General features: G+C 39.2%; 2 protein-coding genes across 4 annotated transcripts; one reads left to right on the forward strand and one right to left on the reverse strand.

The window, feature by feature from the left end:
* Positions 1-228: 228 nt before the first annotated feature.
* LOC134006113 (solute carrier family 2, facilitated glucose transporter member 4-like) lies at positions 229-12,623 on the forward strand. The gene is made up of 11 exons (XM_062445195.1): positions 229-261; positions 2,575-2,670; positions 4,632-4,792; positions 7,243-7,367; positions 7,574-7,689; positions 8,174-8,336; positions 9,514-9,701; positions 9,848-9,952; positions 10,420-10,521; positions 10,619-10,822; positions 11,176-12,623. Exons 1-11 carry the CDS (start codon positions 229-231, stop codon positions 11,392-11,394), a joined length of 1,512 nt encoding a protein of 503 aa, XP_062301179.1. The 3' UTR covers positions 11,395-12,623.
* Positions 12,624-12,782: 159 nt separating this feature from the next.
* LOC134006114 (Y-box-binding protein 2-A-like) lies at positions 12,783-17,151 on the reverse strand. Of its 3 annotated transcripts, none has more exons than XM_062445198.1 (10): positions 16,976-17,151; positions 15,952-16,015; positions 15,792-15,825; positions 15,627-15,716; positions 15,271-15,513; positions 14,920-15,008; positions 14,635-14,836; positions 14,020-14,151; positions 13,834-13,910; positions 12,783-13,408 (listed from the first exon to the last, which is right to left on the reverse strand). In XM_062445198.1, exons 1-9 carry the CDS (start codon positions 17,052-17,054, stop codon positions 13,872-13,874), a joined length of 972 nt encoding a protein of 323 aa, XP_062301182.1. In that variant the 5' UTR covers positions 17,055-17,151; the 3' UTR covers positions 12,783-13,408; positions 13,834-13,871. The 3 variants fall into 3 exon arrangements, with proteins under 3 accessions (XP_062301182.1, XP_062301181.1, XP_062301180.1); XM_062445197.1 differs by having other exon boundaries at positions 13,834-13,913; XM_062445196.1 differs by having other exon boundaries at positions 12,783-13,913.
* Between the last annotated feature and the right edge of the window lie 3,446 nt (positions 17,152-20,597).

Raw genomic sequence — 20,597 nt, forward strand, 5'->3', positions numbered from 1 at the left:
TCCCAGCTGAAGGGACACAACACAAACTTCAAAGAAGGGAGAACACCCTGCAGCACCGGACGCTCCAGTTTAATCACCTTGAGCCTCTCTTTTGGATTATACTTCTTCTAAAGTGCTAAAGAAGTGCTAAAGGTTTAAGTCGGGGCTTGTTGCCCTTCTGGGGGAGTTTCACGTGTCTCCTTTTGGCGCATCTGTCACCAACTGCTACTGGGTACAGCTGTCAAAATCATGCCGGCCGGGTTTCAGCAACTCGGGGGGGAGGTAATTTATTTTTCTTTACACTTCTTATAAATGTGGCTGTGGTTGCTTTTTTTATTCTCAAATGTGCTGTGACCCATTGTTATGTGTTAAAGTAGCTTTTATGTTTCTCCGTGCGCATTTCTTTTCCTGGTGCGTATTTTTTTTGTAGCGATTTTACGCACGAGGGTATCTCCGTCGTTCACCAAAATACTCTGAGAGAAACAGCAAAAAAAAGTTTAAAATATATTCAACAATTGCCTGTATCACACTTTATCCAGAGTTTAATATAATGAACAACATATAATAACAGTATTCTATAATAATGTCCTTTGCAGCAACCAGTAAACACAGTAGATGCGTCAGTTTCAGCACGAGATACATTAACTTCAGCCCTTGTCTAAACGGGCCTTGGCCCTTATTTCGTTCCTGAGCATTAGCATTGACCTTGACCATGCAAATATTTGAGTTTACAGGTCATAGCTTTGTGTTGTGGGTTTGTTAGGCCATCTAGCTTGACTGGTTCCTTTTCAGTGCACTCATAAACAATGACTTCTGATCCCTTCAGATAAAAATAAATAAATAATTTCCAGGCCAGATGGATGTGGGTGTCTGTTTTAAGTGTCATTCTTCTGATTGTGGACAGCTTATTGTCAACATTTCTTTGAAACGAGAGAAACTGGTATATTAATGTGATGCCACCAACAAAAAAGTTAATGAAGCTGCTTTCATTGCCAATAAACAGGAGACTGTCTGCGTGGACTCTCTGTATCAGGGCAGGTTTCAGGGATGTGGGAGAAGCTGAGACATTTTGGCTTCAATGTAAAATAAATCCAGTAAGCATGAAACTCAAACAAGGCAAAAGCAAACACATTCAACAAGCTTTCCCTTTTAGTGCAAACTTAAAAAAAAAAAAAAGAACATATACCACAAAAAGACTTGAATATTGTATTAACAAAACTGTAAATATGAAATGAATGCTGATAAAATGCTGCTTGTGTTGTACTGACTGAATGTGTACCTGCTTCTGAAAGCTGCAACATATAACAGAGGGCCATATTTCTATTGTATCTTACAATTTGTTAACAGCAGGTACAGACTTAACTTCACATTTAGCCACGAGGAATTGTTCATGAAATGCAGTTAACGTGGAGTGCAACAGAGCATAACTTAACAGGCTGATTCTGATGTTTTACCTTTTCTGCAAGGACACGTGCACATATGCGTGCACATTCACAAACACACACCCTTTTGTTTTGCTGCATGAATACTAAACAGCCCTTATTGTGAGACTCAACACAGCAAGGTCGAGTCAAAGTGTTACAGACTGAAACAAACTTTGTTAAATGATTCCTTTGAGTAGAATAGAAAAAAATACAATGGGAAGCTAAATGTATACAAAATACTTTCTTGTAGATGTTTTGTAATCATATAATGTACATTATCCAAATAGTAAGCATAAGCCAAGTGTGTAGTGTCTATTTTATCCTTTAAAACATTTCTCCACTCATATTTATTGTCAAACATCACTTAAAAATCTGAAAATTGCTTCATATTTCTGCTGTCAGGTAAAAGACCCACTTCATTAATCATCATCAGGAAGCCTTGTTATCACCACAGTGGTGCTGTCTTTTCTTTTCATACAGCAGGTCTTGAAAGAGTTCATAGGCCACAAGCTTGTAGACAGAAGTCCTCCAAAAGCATAAAAAACACTAAATAACTATGAAATCACTGTAAGAATCGATTTTCAGTTTGCATGACTTTATTATCTTAATGCTAGGTGACTAATCTGCCAGTTATGAAATGGCTTTAACACAATATGTTTGAGGGGAAGACTGCAGCTCCCCAAGGTCGTCCTGTCTGTCACCGTGGAGACAGGTGCCTGTGGGGTCTGATGGGAAACTGGAGGGAAGTAAAAGTTCAGATGAGCGTCAGCAGTAAAGTAGCCAGTGAAGTCACTGACAATACTAAACAGAATGTCTCTCATCAGGATCAGAGTTATATATAGTTGATATTACTGGGCTATGTGTGTGTGTGTGTGTGTGTGTGTGTGTGTGTGTGTGTGTGTGTGTGTGTGTGTGTGTGTGTGTGTGTGTGTGTGTGTGCATCTGTCTGTGTGTTTGTGTGTGTGTGTGTGTGTGTGTGTGTGTGTCTCAGTTGTCGACCTAAGCTCTCTAATGATCTGCCACTGTTACCTTTATACAAACTATTCTCAGATGACTCACTGTCCTGAAAATTGTGTTGTTTTTAATGCGTTGTTCACTTCTCTTTGCTAACTGTGTGTGTGTGTGTGTGTGTGTGTGTGTGTGTGTGTGTGTGTGTGTGTTCCTACTCCAGACAGTGACAGGAACCCTTGCTCTCTCAGTCTTCACCGCTGTACTGGGATCTCTGGAGTTTGGGTACAACATCGGTGTCATCAATGCACCTCAGAAGGTAAGATTGTTCACGAAAAGATAATCTTCAAAACCAGCCAATAATATCGGCACGTGCCAATCTCCAACAAAAAAAGAGGCGTTTTAAAATGATTGCAAAAGTAAAATGCAGAGGCCTTACACCTACGCACGTAAGCAAACGTTAACCAAAGTCTGTTATTTCAGAATTTTAGAAGGCGGCATGTTTAAGGACACAACATCTTGCAGTGCTGCGTCAAAAAATGTAAACTTGGAACAGGGGAACAACCCCAGGTGTGGGAAATAGAAGCTCTGCCTGATGGGTAGGGTCAACGACAAATAAGGGTTGGCAAAGATAAGCAATTCAAAAGTATAAGTAAAAAATTGTCTTAAAAGCAGCAACAGGATTGTTAAAATATATATTTTGTATTTTTGTTGGTGTTATTTGAAATTACATTTGGACCATTTGTTACCAAAAGTAAGACTGAATGCTCCTGAACATGTCAAATGGTGTAACCACAAAAGAATGATGAATATTAAAGGTTTTATCCACCTACAGTGTATTTAAGAGTACTTATACAAATAATACTATTCGCCAGATTAAATTATATATTTAGAACAATTGTATTCCATTACCTTCATTTAATATAAAAAAAAGTTATAATCTAAGATCATGCTAAACTAGTTGATATGGTGTTTTATTGAGAATTTAGCATCTTTAAGTAAGTTTAATTATTTGGTTCAAAGTTTTTATGGTTACACCACTTAGACATTTTTGCCATAAGCCATACCACATGGGCACAAAAAAACGTCACTGACCCATAGACAAAAAGAGGGCATTAAAGGGGGCATGTCTGATGTAGTGGGAAAGAAAGGGTATTTCTCTCTGGTTTATGAGGAAGCAGGAGGTTATATGATCTTCAACATGCTCCTGAACACATATAAGAAGTCATTAAACACTGTATATACTGTACGTGTATATATACTCACTGTATGTATATGTAAATTTATATATAGACGAAGGCACATGATTCTGAAAACCTGACTTGCTCTGACCATAAAACGTTGCTCCTCATATTGCAGCCACATCTGGTCTTCCCGTATGGAGGCATGCTTGAGTACCGCATGTGAGAAATATATCAAGGTGATTTATGGCTATAGGCCAACAGTATGTACTGCACGTGTCGTACTCTTTTATCAGGTCTGAAAAATGTATGTCAATGCAGAAATGCAAGGCAAAACAGCTAAACACTGTTGCTTGGCGTGTCGTAAAGTGTTTACAGTCAAGTTAAGTCAGGTGAGATGTTTCTGACTCGGCTGCTGGTATTTTGGCATCATCTTGACGCTCAACGCCAAACATGACTCAGCTGACATAGTTTCACAGTGACACTAAAACCAGAAGCTGAACTCTGCTGTATGCTGAACTGTCTGCATGACATTTTAAGATTCTTTGTTGGCCGTTACTATAGAAAAACGACTATATTGTAGCAGAAAAACTATAGTATTGGTTTTTTTGATACACTGAATATTGCTATCTTCATTTATGCACTGTGCACAATACGCATATTCAGTTGTTTTTTACATTAAATATTATCATCAATATTAGAGCCGATATGATAGAGGATGATTGATATTTTCCTTTGAAACCATCTTTTAAGAGAACCATACACATTGGATCAGACATTAAATGCCAGCTTTCAGTGCTTGACAGCTTTAAATACTCTACTTCAACATATTTTACTTACATGTTTTGGTATGTACATAAAAGTACTGAGTAAAAGTAAATTAAAAAAGTAAAGTTCAATACTCATCAATAGGATGTGTTACATTTAGAGATGTTGCTGAAAATGAACTCGCCCTCTGATTTGAAAAGATAAATGAGTTTTTTTGAGTTCTTTAAGGGTATTTGTCTTTTTTATTTTTTTGTGTGGTGGGTTTCTTATAATAGCTCTTTTTAAACACGTTTAAAAGTAACCTCAACATATCTCACACTTTTTAATGCAGATCATTGAGGCTGACTATAATGCAACATGGGTGCACCGGTATGGAGTGCCTATCCCCACAGGGACCCTCACCTCCCTCTGGTCCCTGTCTGTGGCCATCTTTTCCATTGGAGGCATGCTCTCCTCTTTCTGTGTGGGGTTCATTTCCGAGTGGCTGGGCAGGTAGGATGTCACACACCCCGGTTTAAGTATTTTCCACTGGAACCTATCTGGTGCATGAACACAAGCTTTGAAACGCTCTGATATGAGACGCACCAGGCCTCAGATGATTAATAATATTTTGAATGTGAAATTTTAGCTTCAGGTGTGGATGTTTGAACACTTTACTGTTGCCCACTGAAAAGAATGATCTTATAACAATCTGAAATCTATCCTACAATGTGTTTTTGCATAGTCAGAATCAGAAATGTACTCATTCATCTTGTTTCCAGTTGAACAAAACATTTCAACCAAACAACAGAACATTTTAGGAGTCTTATGTGGTTCAGTACCGGGGGTGTCAGGATCCCCCAAAGGGATAACCAGATTAATCCAGTATTGTGAGACAATTTACAGGATAGGAAAGTCAAAAAATGTGCTACACTAAATATTTCTTTTGTTTTTTTTTCAAATTAACCTTTGTGTCATCCTCCCGGGTCAATTTGACCCTGTCTGTTTTGACTGTTCCTTCTTTCCTTCCTTCCTTCCTTCCTTCCATCTGTCCTTCCTCCCTCCCTCCTTCTCTCTTACTTTCCTTCCTTCCTTCCTCCCTTCCTTCTTTCCTCTGTCCTTCTTTCCTTCCTTCCTCTTTTCCTTTCTCCCTCCCTCCCTTCTTCCTTCTTTCCTCCCTCCCTCCTACCTTCCTTCCTTCCTTCTTTCCTATGTCCTTCCTTCCTTTCCTTTCATTCCTCCCTTCCTTCTTTCCTTTCCTCCCTTCCTTCTTTCCTCCCTTCCTTCCTTCCTCTTTTCCTTTCTCCCTCCCTCCTACCTTCCTTCCTTCTTTCCTCCGTCCTTCCTTCCTTTCCTTACTTCTTTCCTTTCCTCCCTTCCTTCCTTCCTTCCTCCCTCCTTTCCTTCCTTCCTTCCGCCCTCCTTTCCTTCCTTCTTCCTTCCTCCCTTCCTTCTTCCTTTACTTTCTTCCTTCCTTCCTCCCTCCCTCCCTCCCTCCTTTCCTTCCTTCTTCCTCCCTTCCCTCCTTGACTCGAGGACAACAGGAGGGTTAAAGTTCATCTAAGCTTTTTTTCTTTTTAACTGTTAATAATATTTTATCTTTTGGGCTACAAAGAATTCTCAGATAATTACTTTTTGGTCAATTTGGTCATATCGCATACAACATGTGCAACTGCAGACAAAAATAAATAATTTTGGGCACCACTGATCTTATGTAAGGGATTATATACATACATCTCTATTTTGTTTCAACATAATGTAAGGGGAGGCTTCATCCATTAAGTCTTTGAGGAGGCAGTTATGAGAATCCAGCCCTTATAAACTGCACATGCATTATGTCACAGTCCAATTGACATGTGCAGAAACACAGAACGAGGACAAAGCAGACATTTTACTGTTAGAAAAAAAAAGGTAAATGGACTGTCACATGGGAATCACCTCAGCAACTGGCAAATAAAATGGATCCTGTCGTGTAGTCTCGGCCATTCAGGGGGAAACTCTACCCAGGATGTTACACACCAACCCAATTTCCCGCTGTAACCTGAGCTGGGATGCAAACTGGACTATGGCCCACATCTACTGACTAAAAGGGGATCTTGGCTGTAGAGCGGTGGGGGCTGGATTGGGCACATCATGGGTGCACTCAGGACAAGGTCCTCTGAAAAAAAGCAGCATTAAAGACAGAGGGAGCTGCTACGACCTCTGAGGTCAAAGCGATTTAGATGCAACTCGAGTCTCCTGTGCACAAAGACTTGCTCTTTAACAGTAGCTCTGACTGTTTGGGTGACACTCCAGTTTAAAATAACAGATGTGAACATAGGAGGAAAAGTCTGCCACAAACAATAAGGTTTCCCTCAATGGTTAGTCACTATAAAATATTTGCTAACCTTATCTCCCTGCATCAACTTTTCTATTCTATTTGTGCCTTTTGCAACATTTTACATTTTATAAAGAAAGAAATGCTTCTGTTTTCAGTCATTGAGTAACCATCTTCAGTGTTACAGTATGACACTGCCCTCTGGAGGTTAAAATGTCCCAGATTTATGATGTGTAACCCACGGTGTGCACATCAAAAGGATCTTTGTGTAGACTGTACGACTAACTACAGGCAAACACTTAAGTCAAATCTGTTAATAATGTTCATCTTTCAAATATTAAAATGTGTCTTTTTAGTGCTTTGTTGATCAATTTTACATCTTTCATCTGTCTGTAAAAGCTTTGTGTTGTCCTAACACTTACATTACGGGCAGTCATGTTGACCATGATTAAATGCTGCAGTGATTTTATAAGAATGGCTGTTTTTCTATTAATGAAAACATAATAGTAGATATATAGAATAGAGTGTTTGTCAATGCCAGATTAAAAAAAAAAAAAAATCACATGTAACTTTCATGAAAAAAGTGAGGATATGTAACATCTGAGAAGTGAATGACTCCAGCGATACCTTGTTTGTGTTTTTCCAGGAGGAAAGCAATGCTCATTAATAACTTGTTCGCCTTCATTGGAGGAAGTCTGATGGGGCTGGCCAAGCTCTGCAGGTCCTTTGAGATGATGATCCTCGGCCGTTTCATCATTGGTGCCTTCTGCGGTAAGATCTGCACTTTTCTGTTATCATGATTTATTTGACAAATTTTAAATTTCAAAGGTTGCGGTTCTCGAATGATTGAGAGTTTATCGGATTACATCTTGAAATGTTTTTTACGTGCAGGTTAAACATACCTGCATGGACTGCATTGCAGCTACTTTTTGCTATCTCGCAGTCAATAATTTCATACAGTTTTTCTCTCTCTGCAGGGTTAGCATCAAGCTTGACACCGATGTATGTGGGTGAGATTGCTCCTACCAGTCTGCGAGGGGCACTGGGCACACTGCATCAAATGGCTATAGTCACTGGTATTCTCATAGCACAGGTACAATAGCACAGTGTGATGTTGGTGCTAAACCTTTTATTAACTCTTTATATCTGTAAAAGGACTGAGATTAACATAAAAAACATTAGCACTTTTATTTGACATGAAAACCATGATGCCATTTCTCAAAAGCATACATGATTCTGGATCCTCAAAACTTGCAGCAATTATTGAAAAAACATCTCAAGATGGGTCAGAACTTTCTTCTTCTTCTTTTTCTTCTTCTTCTTCTTCTTCTTTTTTCATTGTCTGTTATCCTGTCCTTAACCCATGAAACTCTGTATTAAAAAATACCTAGATTTATTAAACGTATTCTTCTTGAAGCTTTGCAACCAACTTATTTTTCCCCATGTTCTATTATAGCAACAAGGATAAGTGTTTTATGTTTTATATTATTAATTTGTATTAGTTTTTTCTTCATGTGTTTTATATGAACTTTTAAATTATTTTCCTTCTGTTGTACCTGTTTCCTCTTCCTGGGTAGATCCTCGGTTTGGAGTCTTTATTGGGCAGTGAGGAGTTGTGGCCCGTCCTGATGGGTTTAACTGTTGTCCCGACTGTACTTCAGATGGTTCTTCTGCCTTTCTGCCCTGAGAGCCCCCGATTCCTCTACATCGTTCGCTGCCAGGAGCACCACGCCAAGAGTGGTGAGTGCGGCCAAAGTACTCCAGATTGGTCTTTAAAACCGGACTGAGTTTTTTTTTGTACTACAACATCCTGTGATCTCCATCAAGAAGAAATTAGAGACCAAAAAGGGGAAATTTCATGATGGTACCTCTTAGTTTTGCATTAATTCAATTTCAAGTCTACGTAGCTTGAGTTCTTAATTTGATACAGGAAATCAAATCTTGCATTAAGCAATAACGTGGCGTTCTGTCATCCTGCAACACAAGTGCTACTGACCCTTCTTTTCAAATTCTGATAATACAAAACTATTAACAGTCTATCTAAAAACATGTTGACATTATTTTTTGACTGAAAAGAGATATGATTGAATGAGGTGTCTTGTCTTTAAATTAGCTTTTACTTTTAATCAACCTCAGATGGCAAACACAGAATCTCTGAAATAAAAAGGGAGCTATTGATGTAATCTCCTGAAACATGATGTTATTTTGTTGTTTATTTAGTAAGGTTAAAGCTAACTAATCTAATCTATGTGACTGGAATCTAAGGGATGGTTAAACATTTCACCAAACAGCTCATACAGAAGGTCCACAAGTCCAATGTCCACGTCATTATGTCTACTTATTTCCATTTATTTCCCGTTACAAATGGAGACATTCTTTTAACACTTTCACAATCTTTTTGTAGCTGTAAAATATGACTGAGGCTGAGATGAGTTTGGATCAAACTTTTTATTTTGTTAGTTCTACAAACCAGTATGGACCCATTTCAATTTAGGGGTGAACTAACCCCTTAGACGTTAAAATGGCTATAATAAATAAGAAGAAAAACCCCTACTCACCCACAATCTCACCTGCAACAGTCACATTTACAACACTGTCTAATCGCTGCAATATCTACTACCTACTACAGTATCTTTCTATTTGTACTTATGCACTCTTGGGTCACCTTATGTAACATTTATAGAGCTGAAAGTACTAGAACATGTGTTTTGTAAGATCTTAAGATACCCCTCTTAACAAATTAGAGCCTCTCTGTGCCCTTCATAGAGATTAGTCCTCACTTCATGAGTCTAAAATTCAAAGTGGTTCTCAAACAGTAAGAATACTAGAACATACCTGCAGTATATCATTCAGCTACACACTTTACTACAGTATATCTTGATTCTGGCTCCTCACATCCCATCCCTCCCATTCGCAGGCCTCAGGAGGCTGACTGGTCGGCTGGAGGTGGGGGACATGCTGGCAGAGATGAAAGAGGAGAAGAGGAGGATGGACATGGAGAGGAAGGTCTCCATTCCAGAACTCTTCCGTTCTCCGCTGTACCGCCAGCCAATCATCATTTCCATCCTGCTGCAGCTCTCCCAGCAGCTGTCTGGGGTCAATGCAGTGAGTTGGAGCTATTTCTGCATCATTGTATGAACATCTAATGACATCAGTACACCTTACAGGAACCCCAAAAAAGGAAATCTTTAAAAAAAAAGTCAGTGCAGAATAATATTGACATAACTAATCCTGTTTACCCTTCTGGCCAGATTTTCTACTACTCCACCAGTATCTTCATGAAGGCAGGAGTCCAGAGTCCAGTCTATGCCACCATAGGAGCTGGCGTAGTGAACTGTGCCTTCACTGTGGTCTCGGTCAGTAATCAAACCAACATGCTGTCCACTTGGCTCTTTGATGTGCTTGTCCTTTCATGTAAAATAATTTAATTACTCAGGCAGTGTTCAATCTTTTTACACATAGTTTAAAAAAAAAAAAAAAAAAGATTACAGTTCTGTTATGTACCAAAGTGTGTCTATCACTGTTTAACCTTGTTATCAAATTGCAAGTAAGATAACAGAGGAGGTTGGTCACCCAACATCACAGCATCACAAATAGGCCAAGACTGATTTGGCAGGTCAAGATGTTTCAATGTCACTAAATGGGTCAACAAACATGAAGTTTTACTACTCAGTTATTTTGCTGCTCATTGAGAAATTATACTTTTAGAATCAATATTTCGATCCATCCTCAGTGAAGTTGTATGATAACGTATCTCTGAATCATTTGTTAAATTAAAACAGGATAACTCCACTTTGCTAACCTGTTGCCCTCCGATCAACAGCTCTTTCTGATAGAGAGGATGGGACGGCGGACGCTCCACATGCTAGGGCTGGGTGGGATGTGCATCTGTGCCATCATTATGACCACGGCTCTTGCCTTACTGGTCAGTCTCCTAAAAAAGATGCAGATGTTTTGTACTATTACAGATGATTCCCAGTTTCTATAAACTTCTGAATTTTTTGTTCTCTTCTGCCCGACAGGACAGTATTCCTTGGATGAGCTACATCAGTATGCTGGCCATCTTTGGTTTTGTGGCCTTCTTTGAAGTCGGCCCAGGCCCCATCCCCTGGTTTTTTGTTGCGGAGCTGTTCTCTCAGGGTCCAAGGCCGGCTGCCATGGCTGTGGCCGGCTGCTCCAACTGGACCGCCAACTTCATCATTGGCATGGGCTTCCAGTATGTTGCTGTGAGTACTTTTCTTTACTTTTCTGAAGTGATGTCCTGCATGATCATAAAAGCACTTCACCAATTATTTAATTATCTTGTTGCTGGCTCCAATTTTTACTGTAAATTAGGGACTAGGGATGGCAATGTCAGTCTGTCCACTACTTTAGACAAATGTTTCAATTACTTGGATTACTGTGACATTTTATAAATACATTCATGGTGCCCAAAGGATGAATCCTAATGACTTTGGTAATCCCCTGACAATACCTGTAGGAACTGGTGATCCTCTGACTTCTCATCCAGCATTATCATTAGGTCTCTTTGTATTTGTGTGCTTTTTTTAAATTGGAACCTCTTCCCATCCTTCTCCAGGAACTTTGTGGGCCATATGTCTTCCTGATCTTCGCAGCACTCCTCCTCTTCTTCCTTATCTTCACATTCTTCAGGGTGCCAGAGACGCGGGGCAAGACATTCGACCAGATTGCAGCAAACTTTCACCAGCGCACGCCAGCAGGAATGATGGATATGGACATGGACCTAGACAAGCCCAGCACTGAGCTTGACTACTTGGGGGAGGAAAACATTAACTGAGGGTCCCGGCCTGAAGGAGGGAAGACAGGCTGGCAGACATAGATGGGACTGAGTACCACTTGGGGTGAACTGGGCATAAGGGCTTAACTCCAAAGTTTTATTTTCTGACATGTATATTGAGGTCTATTGTTGTATTCTTCTAGATTGCGGTGCCAAAGCAGTGTTAAAGGTGTGTGACAATTTAGGTGGAGGATCATTTATCAACTGTCCTTTGCTGGTGCCACTGCAGTACAAAGTTAATGATTATGAATTAAGCCTCGACAAAGGAAAACATGTGGATTACAACTTGGCTTCTGTAGTTTTAAAGAATAAGATGCACATAAGTGTTTTGACTGTTGAGGCATTAACTGCCAGTGTGGTAGGATTTTATTCCATGGTGATGCACTCAGTTGCAATACTGACAGACGGAGGTGGCGAGACTTTGGAATTCCTGCACTTTATCTACAAATCTACAAGTTTTCAGAGCTTGAAGGTTTAAAAAAACAAAAAAAACAGCCATGGAGTTGAGCATGCTTGACAATTTTTTAACTAAAGCTGGGAACGACTCGACGTAAGCAAGAGACAGTTCAAATTTTAAAATGCCTAACATGATCATGATTTGTACAGTAACAAAATGCAACATTTTGATGTAATCTTAATGGCCAACTGGTCTAAGGCTTAACTGGAAAGTGAATCCTAACTCTTTACATTACAAAATAACTAGTGGATACTTTTTCCTCAGAAGTTGCTATTGTTGTATCTTAAAAATATTGCCAGTTTTAGGCAAAGTTCAGTTGTGGGTTCCCAGCTTCAGTAAAGACAAGCGCCATTAATAAGTATTTTTCTGATCATGAATAACTCATTGCACAGCCTGCAGAAATGCTACTTTAAAAGAAACAAAAATCTATTTTACTACGTCATGTGTACATAGTGTGTTGGTTCTTCATATACAGTTTTATGGTATGAGGGTCTTCTTTATGCACTCCAGTAGGGGTTTGATTTTATGAACAGAGGCCCAATATCCTGGACTAGTCTTGGGCAAGATGTGCAATCACAAAGGCTGCTTGTAAAGAGGAGATCTTGTAGGTTAATTTTGTATCACACAGGCATTGAGATTGTGTATTTTTCCTGACATCTGGTGTGCTGTTTGCCCTCTGTTCTTTAATTGGTGTGTATCACCACCTTCTAAAATATTTGTATGGAGATTGTTCAGAGAGGATCTATGATTTGTATAAAAGCGTGAATATTGATGATGTGGTCATGAATGATGTGAATATATGTACTGTAAATACTGAAAAAAGGTCCCCAACAGCACATTGTTAACATATATTCAACATAATCTAGTTTAAAACAATGAGTCAAAATGCAGTATCAAAATCATTACACATGAGGAAATATTGACTGAATCCTGAGATTTGCAAACATGATTTATTAATTAGTTGTTTGTTTTTTTAAGTATTGACATTGCACATAATCCCCTCCAAAGAAAAGCACACACAAATAAGTAAAACAAAGAAATAAAGTTTCTTTTCATCAATCCATCTTGAACTGAGGAAAATGAGTAGGTTTTAAGAATTGATCAAGGTGGTAACAGAACTAAACTGACTCCCATAATGCACCACCGACCTCACACCTGCTTGGTTTTCCCCTCTTCAACCAAATTAAAAAAGTTAAATAAAAATCAAGGTTGGTTCCTCTAGTTATCTACTTGATGTGGCCCATCTTATCAATTAAAGAAAATGTTTTTAAAGGGGGATTGGAATAACTGGGCTTCCAAGCAGATCCATAATTTCCCATTTTTCCCTTTTAAAAGATGTACTTTTAAATTTCTAAATATACAACCCACAATCCACCTGTATCCCCTTATTCCCTACCCTCTCCAAATGTCTGTGTCTAAACACAAAACAAGATGGGTAGGGGTGAAAGGGGCCTGAGGGATGACAGCGAGACAGGGTGGGTTGGAGGATGGGGAGTGCAGGGAGGGTAGAGCAGTGCATGTGTTCTGAAATAGGTCCAGTCCTTCAACCCCTTGGACCTACGAAAACAAAAAACGGGAAATAAAAAAAAAAAGCAAGGGGAGACAGAGATTGAGAGAGGGAGAAAGACAGTTAAGAAACAGACAAACATAAAGACTAACTCTGAAAACAAGGATAATTTCAGTCTGAATTCCAGGTTCCCAGAGTCTGAGCTTTCACTCAGAAATGTTCCCTGCATTAAACAAAAGACTCAGTCCAAACATAAGTCCTGAAAGACATAAAACTCCTCTCTATCCCTTTAATACTATCACTCCACCTTAAATCCATTCACAAGAAAACTTAACCAAACTGCCCGTTTATGTCCGTCACTTTGCCCTCCAAGATAGCCAGTGAGGCACCTTTAACACAAGTCATGTCACCCTACACCCTCCTGTCTCCCACCCCCCCTGACCTAGGGTTGCACCACTTGAATGTGGGATCCCACCTCTTGCCAAGGGTAACATGACTGTTTTCTTGCAAGCGTCACTCTGTTGGTGCTGGGACTGTTGTGGCAGCTTCCTGCTGCTGGGAAGAAAAACAAACAAACAGTTATTTGTGATTGTATCAACACAACCAGTCAAAATACAGAAATCATGCGAAGGTTAGAAAAATTGCTGGTTCAGCAACTTACCTCAGTGGATTTTGGCATTTTAGGAGAAGTTTTGGGGGACGACTTTGGTGATTTGGATGTGGATTTCAGGTCAGCTGGCTTTGAGGTCGGAGGAGGGGTACCAGGCTCTGAGGCAGACTTCTCTGTATCGTTCTACAATATATAGAAGCAGAAAAATAATTCAGTGTTTGGCATGAAAGTGTTCTAGTATAAACATGTCAGTGTTTGTGTTTTATTGAACTTTTTGGACCTGCAAATTTGCCCAAAGGAAACAATGTTTTAAAAACCAAACATGTCTATAATTATAATTTGAACAGTCTAGCTGTGCTCCAGTACAATACTACACACTGCTTAAATAGTCAGTCTGTTCAGTGTCTTGATTAGCTACATCAGAACCATGATGTCACAATCATAGTGCTGAATGAGAATTGTGTTACGCAAGTTTTATAATATGAATCTTAAATGCCAGAGGAAAAGCTCACTGACACCAAACGTCAGTTCTCAATTGTTCTCCATTGATAAAACATCAATTTATATGCAGATTAATATATAAAGTGTCCACTGTAGATTCTGTGTCACTTATGAATACCATACTGATGTAGTTTAATGCTGTCCACACAGAATAACCACACTCACTTTAGAGGTAGAGGACTCTGTCTCAGTCCTTTGCCTGCGTCGTCTTGACTGGCGTCGCTGTTTTTTCTGGTCTTGGCTCTCGGCTGCTTCTCCGTTGGTCTGGGGGCCTTCAGAGACCTCTGTCTGCTCCTGGGGCTCCTCTGGAGCAGTTACCTGCTGGCCCTCTGTTGGCTCATCAGCACCTGGACGTGGGCGGAACGGCCTTCGGATGCACAGAGAGTAGATTAAATAAGCTTTGCATTTGTGTAACTGCAATAAAAAAAAAAACTAGGCGATGATGTCAACCTGCGGTAAGGACGCCAGAATCTACGCCGTGGCGGTCGCTGCGTTTGATTGCCTTCTGCTACTTCATTCTGTTGCTCTCCAGGTTCCCCCTGACAGAAAACAAGCACCCACATTTTGAAAGTGATAATTAACAATGTTTAACTCTCCCAAAGTTTCAGAAACATGTCCTGCTTTACACTCATTTAACTCTAGATTGTGGTCGAATCTTATTTTTGCCCTTCAAAACTTCCTCTCAGGGGGAATAAAGCTTGAAAACCAATTTAATAATGAGAATACCCTCAAGTTTTCTGCTTCATTCTAGGCTCCACAGGATTGTTTCTCCCTTATACTCAACCGCCTGCGTCAGCTTACATCTTGTGCCTCCTGCGGTGGTCTGCGGGGCCTGCGACGGCGCTGCTGAGGTCTCGTGCTATCGTTCTCTCCTTCGCCCTCGCCCTCAACAGAGGGGTCTTGGCCATCAGCTGGCTTGCCCTGGTCACCAGGCCGAGCGTTGCGGGGGAAGAACCGTCGACGGAAACGGCGTTTGTTCGGTGCGTAACGGCTACCTTTGACTGGAATACCACCAGGGCCAGTCACATTTGCTGCTTCTGAGCCCTGTGGGATATTTATTTATTGAAAAAAAACAAAAAAGGCAAATTTAAGATCAGCATACATTTACATTTGTTGTGTTAATCACATTAGTGTCTAATTGACTTCATGACTCTCACCTTGGCTGCTTCAATCACATCAAACTCTACAACCTCCCCATCTCCCACGCTGCGGAGGAATTTCCTAGGATTGTTTTTCTTGATTGCAGTCTGAGGAGACAGATTAGGCATCAAAAGATGGTACTATTCCATAAAACTAAGTCAAGAAAATGTTCCTTGACTTACCTGATGAACAAACACATCCTCTTTGGTATCATTCCTGTGAGAAACAACACCTGATTACTAACAGTCTTGGCTCACACAACTTTAAAAACCATTGCTGCTAAAAGCCTGATTGTGTACTGAAGTTGTAGTGATGTAGGTCATTCAGAAGGGAAAACTGTACCTGTTTATGAAGCCATATCCGTTACGTACATTGAACCATTTCACTGTGCCTTGCACTAAGGTAGCTGCAACAACAGGTGGCACACAATTAAAACATGATTTTTTTTATATAGAGAACGAAAGAACACAATATGCTCTTATCTTGCTCGTCTCAATGGCAGAACTGCTAACAACAAGAAATGGGAGCACTGAGGGTCAATCATTAACACTTTGAAACTAGGTCTACACTAGGTCATGAAGGAGGGGCTGCTAAACAAGACGACGTGTTTTTCACCTCAAATTTAAGGTCGAAAACAAGTTAGAAAAAACTCTTACCCTTCTCATGAGGCAGAAAAGAGGGGAGCGGTTGCCTTTGAGAAACTACGAAAATACCTAAACGCATTTAATTGGTTGGTTTGCCCCTCACAGAAATGATTTGCACCTGTGTGAAAGCGCGTGCACATGACCTGCTTGGAGCGCGTGGCAGCAGATAAGAGAAAACTGAGGTCATATATTCACACAGTTGACACATAAAAATACAAATAATACTGATTCATTCCGGTTTTTTTAAGATTAAAGGCTGAACTCAAAGCTGTTTAAACTCCAGGTGAGCGAAAACACTTTGAAACGCATTCATGTCCATTTGTTTTTAGAATTATTAATCAAATTAAGCCAACTTTTCAACTGTTGCTTTGAGACTAATGTTTGGTTTGGACAAGCATTGGCGTCATTGGTATAAATAGGCTAGTTGCTTCCCACAAAACCCATGCGTAAAAACACCTGACACGTGTTGTTTGCTGCCAGAAACGAAACTCACCACGGTACCAAACAAACAAGTGATTTACAATCATTTATGGATATAAAAATAGATGACAACTTTTACTTTGAGCAACAGATAACCAACACAGTTAACACATGAGAAAAAGATTTATGTTCCTGGGACAATGTCAGTCAACTTTTATGCTGCAACAATGCACTCATCCATAAGACGCACAGGAACGCGCACTAGTACAATTCAATGGACCGTGGTGACTTTCTACACCCACCTATGACTTTCCTCTCCGGCTGAGGCTTGTCTTCCACCGGTTCCGACGGTGGAGCGCTCTGCGCCTCGGCGTCGGTCATGCTCGCTGTTGGTTTAATACACTTCCACTCCTGTGTCCCCTCCCTCCTGCTCTTCCCGAAAGTTTATATCCGACACTGCTAAGTTTTTATCCCGACATCCCATCGCGTTGCCTGACGAAAGCCGCGCCCTCATTGGTTTCAGGAGAGCCCAAGGCAGACCGTGATTGGCTGAGCGCGGCCGGCAATTGGGAGGGAAAAATTGACAGGTGGAGGAGGACAGGTAGGACTAAGAGGAGCCTGATTTTATAACGGGAGGGTTTTTTCTTTAAAGTGGTTTAAAGATAACGGTGTTACACAGGCGCACAATGACAAGCTTTTACAGTTCATTTTATGCGGTTGTAAAAGACAAGATAGCCTAATTAATGCCTCTCAAGAAAAGTCTCACATTTCCTGCTTGATTTAACAAGTTTACATTTGTGTTGTTGTTTACATTTTTACTTTATAAAGTAGCCAACATGTTACTAAACGTATGTTTGTTCAATCATGTTTAAACCTCATTAGGCAGTGTACATAACACAATTTCATTGTACAATGATAAAACAGGGAATGAAATGCACTTCTGTTCCTTTTTATTTTAAAACGGGCAAAATCATCCTCCTTCTTTCACCCTGAACACCACTTCTGTCCAGGCTGCCTATGGATTGGAGGTTGAGCTAGACATTGGCCCACAGCAGGGTGTCTGACATGTTCATTATACCCTGTTACTATAACTAGACAGTGAGTCCATCTACCACAGACAGCCTCCGGGTTTCTTTCTTGACGTTAGTAACCTCTTTGCCAGTGTGTGAAAGCAGCAGACAGTCTTTACAGGGCATGTTGATGGCAAACTAGCTTCAGTGCTAAAAACAAACCCATGCCAGTCTCCAGACCTAGGGAGTCATGACTAAAATCCTCTAATCATGTCAAAACGAGTGGGAATCATAGGAGTGGATAAAAAATGTCACTTAAAAGTGGACTAAATAAATAAATATATTATATAATAAATATATATTTGAAAAAGTAATCAAAGTACTTGTAATCAAATTACTTTTGAAAAAGTAATCACATTACTTTTAATCAGATTACTTTGGTAATCATAACACCACAAGAGTAGACAAAGCAACAGACAGATTATGAGGACTGTGATGTCCACCACCTTTTGTTTTATCTAAAATAAAGATTGACCTGCTACACATTGAAGTAATTGATGAAGTATTGTTTGCATGTAAAGCAATCTGTGAAGGAGGTAACCTAATATACATTTACACATGTATTTGTCTGTGTAAAGTTTTGCTCTAGGTGATCCAGACATGCTGGACCAGTGGATGCTTATCATGAGAAGACAGAACTGGCCTCCTATAACAAGACGTCTAGTCTGTGCAGTGAACACTGAGGGTCATCACTTCAGCACTGACTCCAGGGTACAGAGGCCTTTTTCATACAATACTGTACAAAGAAACAAGCAACGTATTGGTTTAAATTGAGAAAATATGGACTGTAATACATTAAAATACATTACATTAAATAACAGTACATTACATATTACATTACTAAATACTTGATTAGGGCACAGCTTGCTCTGTGCTGTCACTGTTGAGGTGAAATTACTGACACACCAGTTTAGTTTAGTGTTACCCTGTTCCGAAAGGCCAAATGAGGATTTCATCAATCAATCAACATGACAACACTTTTTTGCCGACTTACACATTTCAGTACATTTAATGCAAAGACCATGTATCATAGTGAGAATTACAACACTTTTTTCCCACATACAGTCTGTGAAAAAGTTATGGGAACATTATTCTGAAAGTGAGACATCCAAACATAGCATGATGCTTTAATGGCAGTGAGCTTTGAGAACAGTTTCATAAGCTTTTAATAGCAACAATCATTTTAATGTGGATGAACTGCATACTGTACATTCATACCACAGTCTTAGCAGTACACTGTTAAATTTAAAACCACATTCAAATACAAAGTTGAATATCTACAAACCTCTTTTATGAATAAAAGCCTCTTACTCTGCAATAATCATATTTTCATGTCTCCTGTATTTTCTATTTACAATATATAACCTTTAATATAGATATTTTCATGAATGCAAGATTTAATTTGTTTGATTGTTGCTTGTGTGGTGGTAATTATTTTTGTTATATAAAATAGATCAGACTACTGTAGAATTAAATCATGTGTGTCATTTTGTATCTGTCAATCATTTGTTAATTGGAAATATAGTGTTGATATAAACTTAGAACAAAATTTAATAGTTAATAGTTATAAATGAAAATATTCAAATGGTATTCATATGTTAACATTTACCAAATGTTGCATTTTTTTGCCTTTTTGCCTTTTTTTAACATTTCTTTAAACCAAATACAGAACATCCCTGAGCAACTAAACTGCTATTGTGCAAAATAAAGAATTACCTGCACACTAAATAGCTTTAAGGCCACTAGGAGGCGTCATTTATTTGCAATTGATGCAAAAAAGCTTTGTGGGCATTGTGAGACTTATATAGTGAGGATGAGAAAAACGAAAAAAAACATAAACATTTGCCATAGGTGCATTTAACAAGCTGATTGTTTCTTTTTGCATCGCTATATAATGCTCACAATACCTGTGCCTGAAAACACCTTCTCAGAATTTACAAAGTCACTAATAAATACCCTTTAGGGGGCTTCAAAATTATTCAGTTTGCAGGTGATTCTTTGTTTTTGCACTTTCAGCTCTTTTATCCTGCACCTGACCCACTGGTTTATTTTGGATGCATCACACTGAGTTCTATCGCAAAAACGAACAAAAGGCACTCTCCAAAACCATCTCAAAACCATTCATGTTTTATCTGTATTGTATAATTTTTTGTCCTTTCAATAGACAGTCAGATTTGAAACCTAACATTTCCAGTCAGTATTAAAGACAAAAGGAGTGCAAATATAATTTAAATGTGAACTAGAAGTTATTTTCGATGAATTTTTAAATATAAATGACAGTCTTTAAATACATTTTTTGTCTTTGAAGACAGACAATGTAATATCAGCTGTCTAAAGTCAAGTGACCAAGACTGACAGTCTATGCTGTGTTGACAACCTGTTGCATTGGTTCATCAGACAAGTGCAGTTTGCAGCCAGTAGAGGTAAAATGTGCATGACCTGGTGATGATGATTTTTATTTTGATGAAAAATTCTGACTGCCAGTCTCTCACCAAGCAATCACATCATTGTTTTAATACAGTATTATATTAATTGAAAGACTGATAAGGAATACATTAATTTACTTGCCTCAGCTCTGTCATGGCTTTCTGCTGCTCTGCCGAGGAACTGCAGGATGACATTTCTACTTGTTAAATGAGCTTTTTTTTTTATGTTGATTTAGATTTTTGAATAAACATTTTATAAATGCCTGTATGCCCTGAGGGTTTTATGTGCTACAATAATACAGTTTTATGATTAAGAAGGTTTCTGAATTTTCATTATGGGGATAACCGTGCACCACAAACCTGAGCATATAGGTCATAAGCCTCCAGTTTCATGGCACTAAATTTAACCCAGCAGCTTTCAGAACTGC

This window comes from Scomber scombrus, chromosome 23 (assembly GCF_963691925.1).
Source record: "Scomber scombrus chromosome 23, fScoSco1.1, whole genome shotgun sequence".
Taxonomy (NCBI): Eukaryota; Metazoa; Chordata; class Actinopteri; order Scombriformes; family Scombridae; genus Scomber; species Scomber scombrus.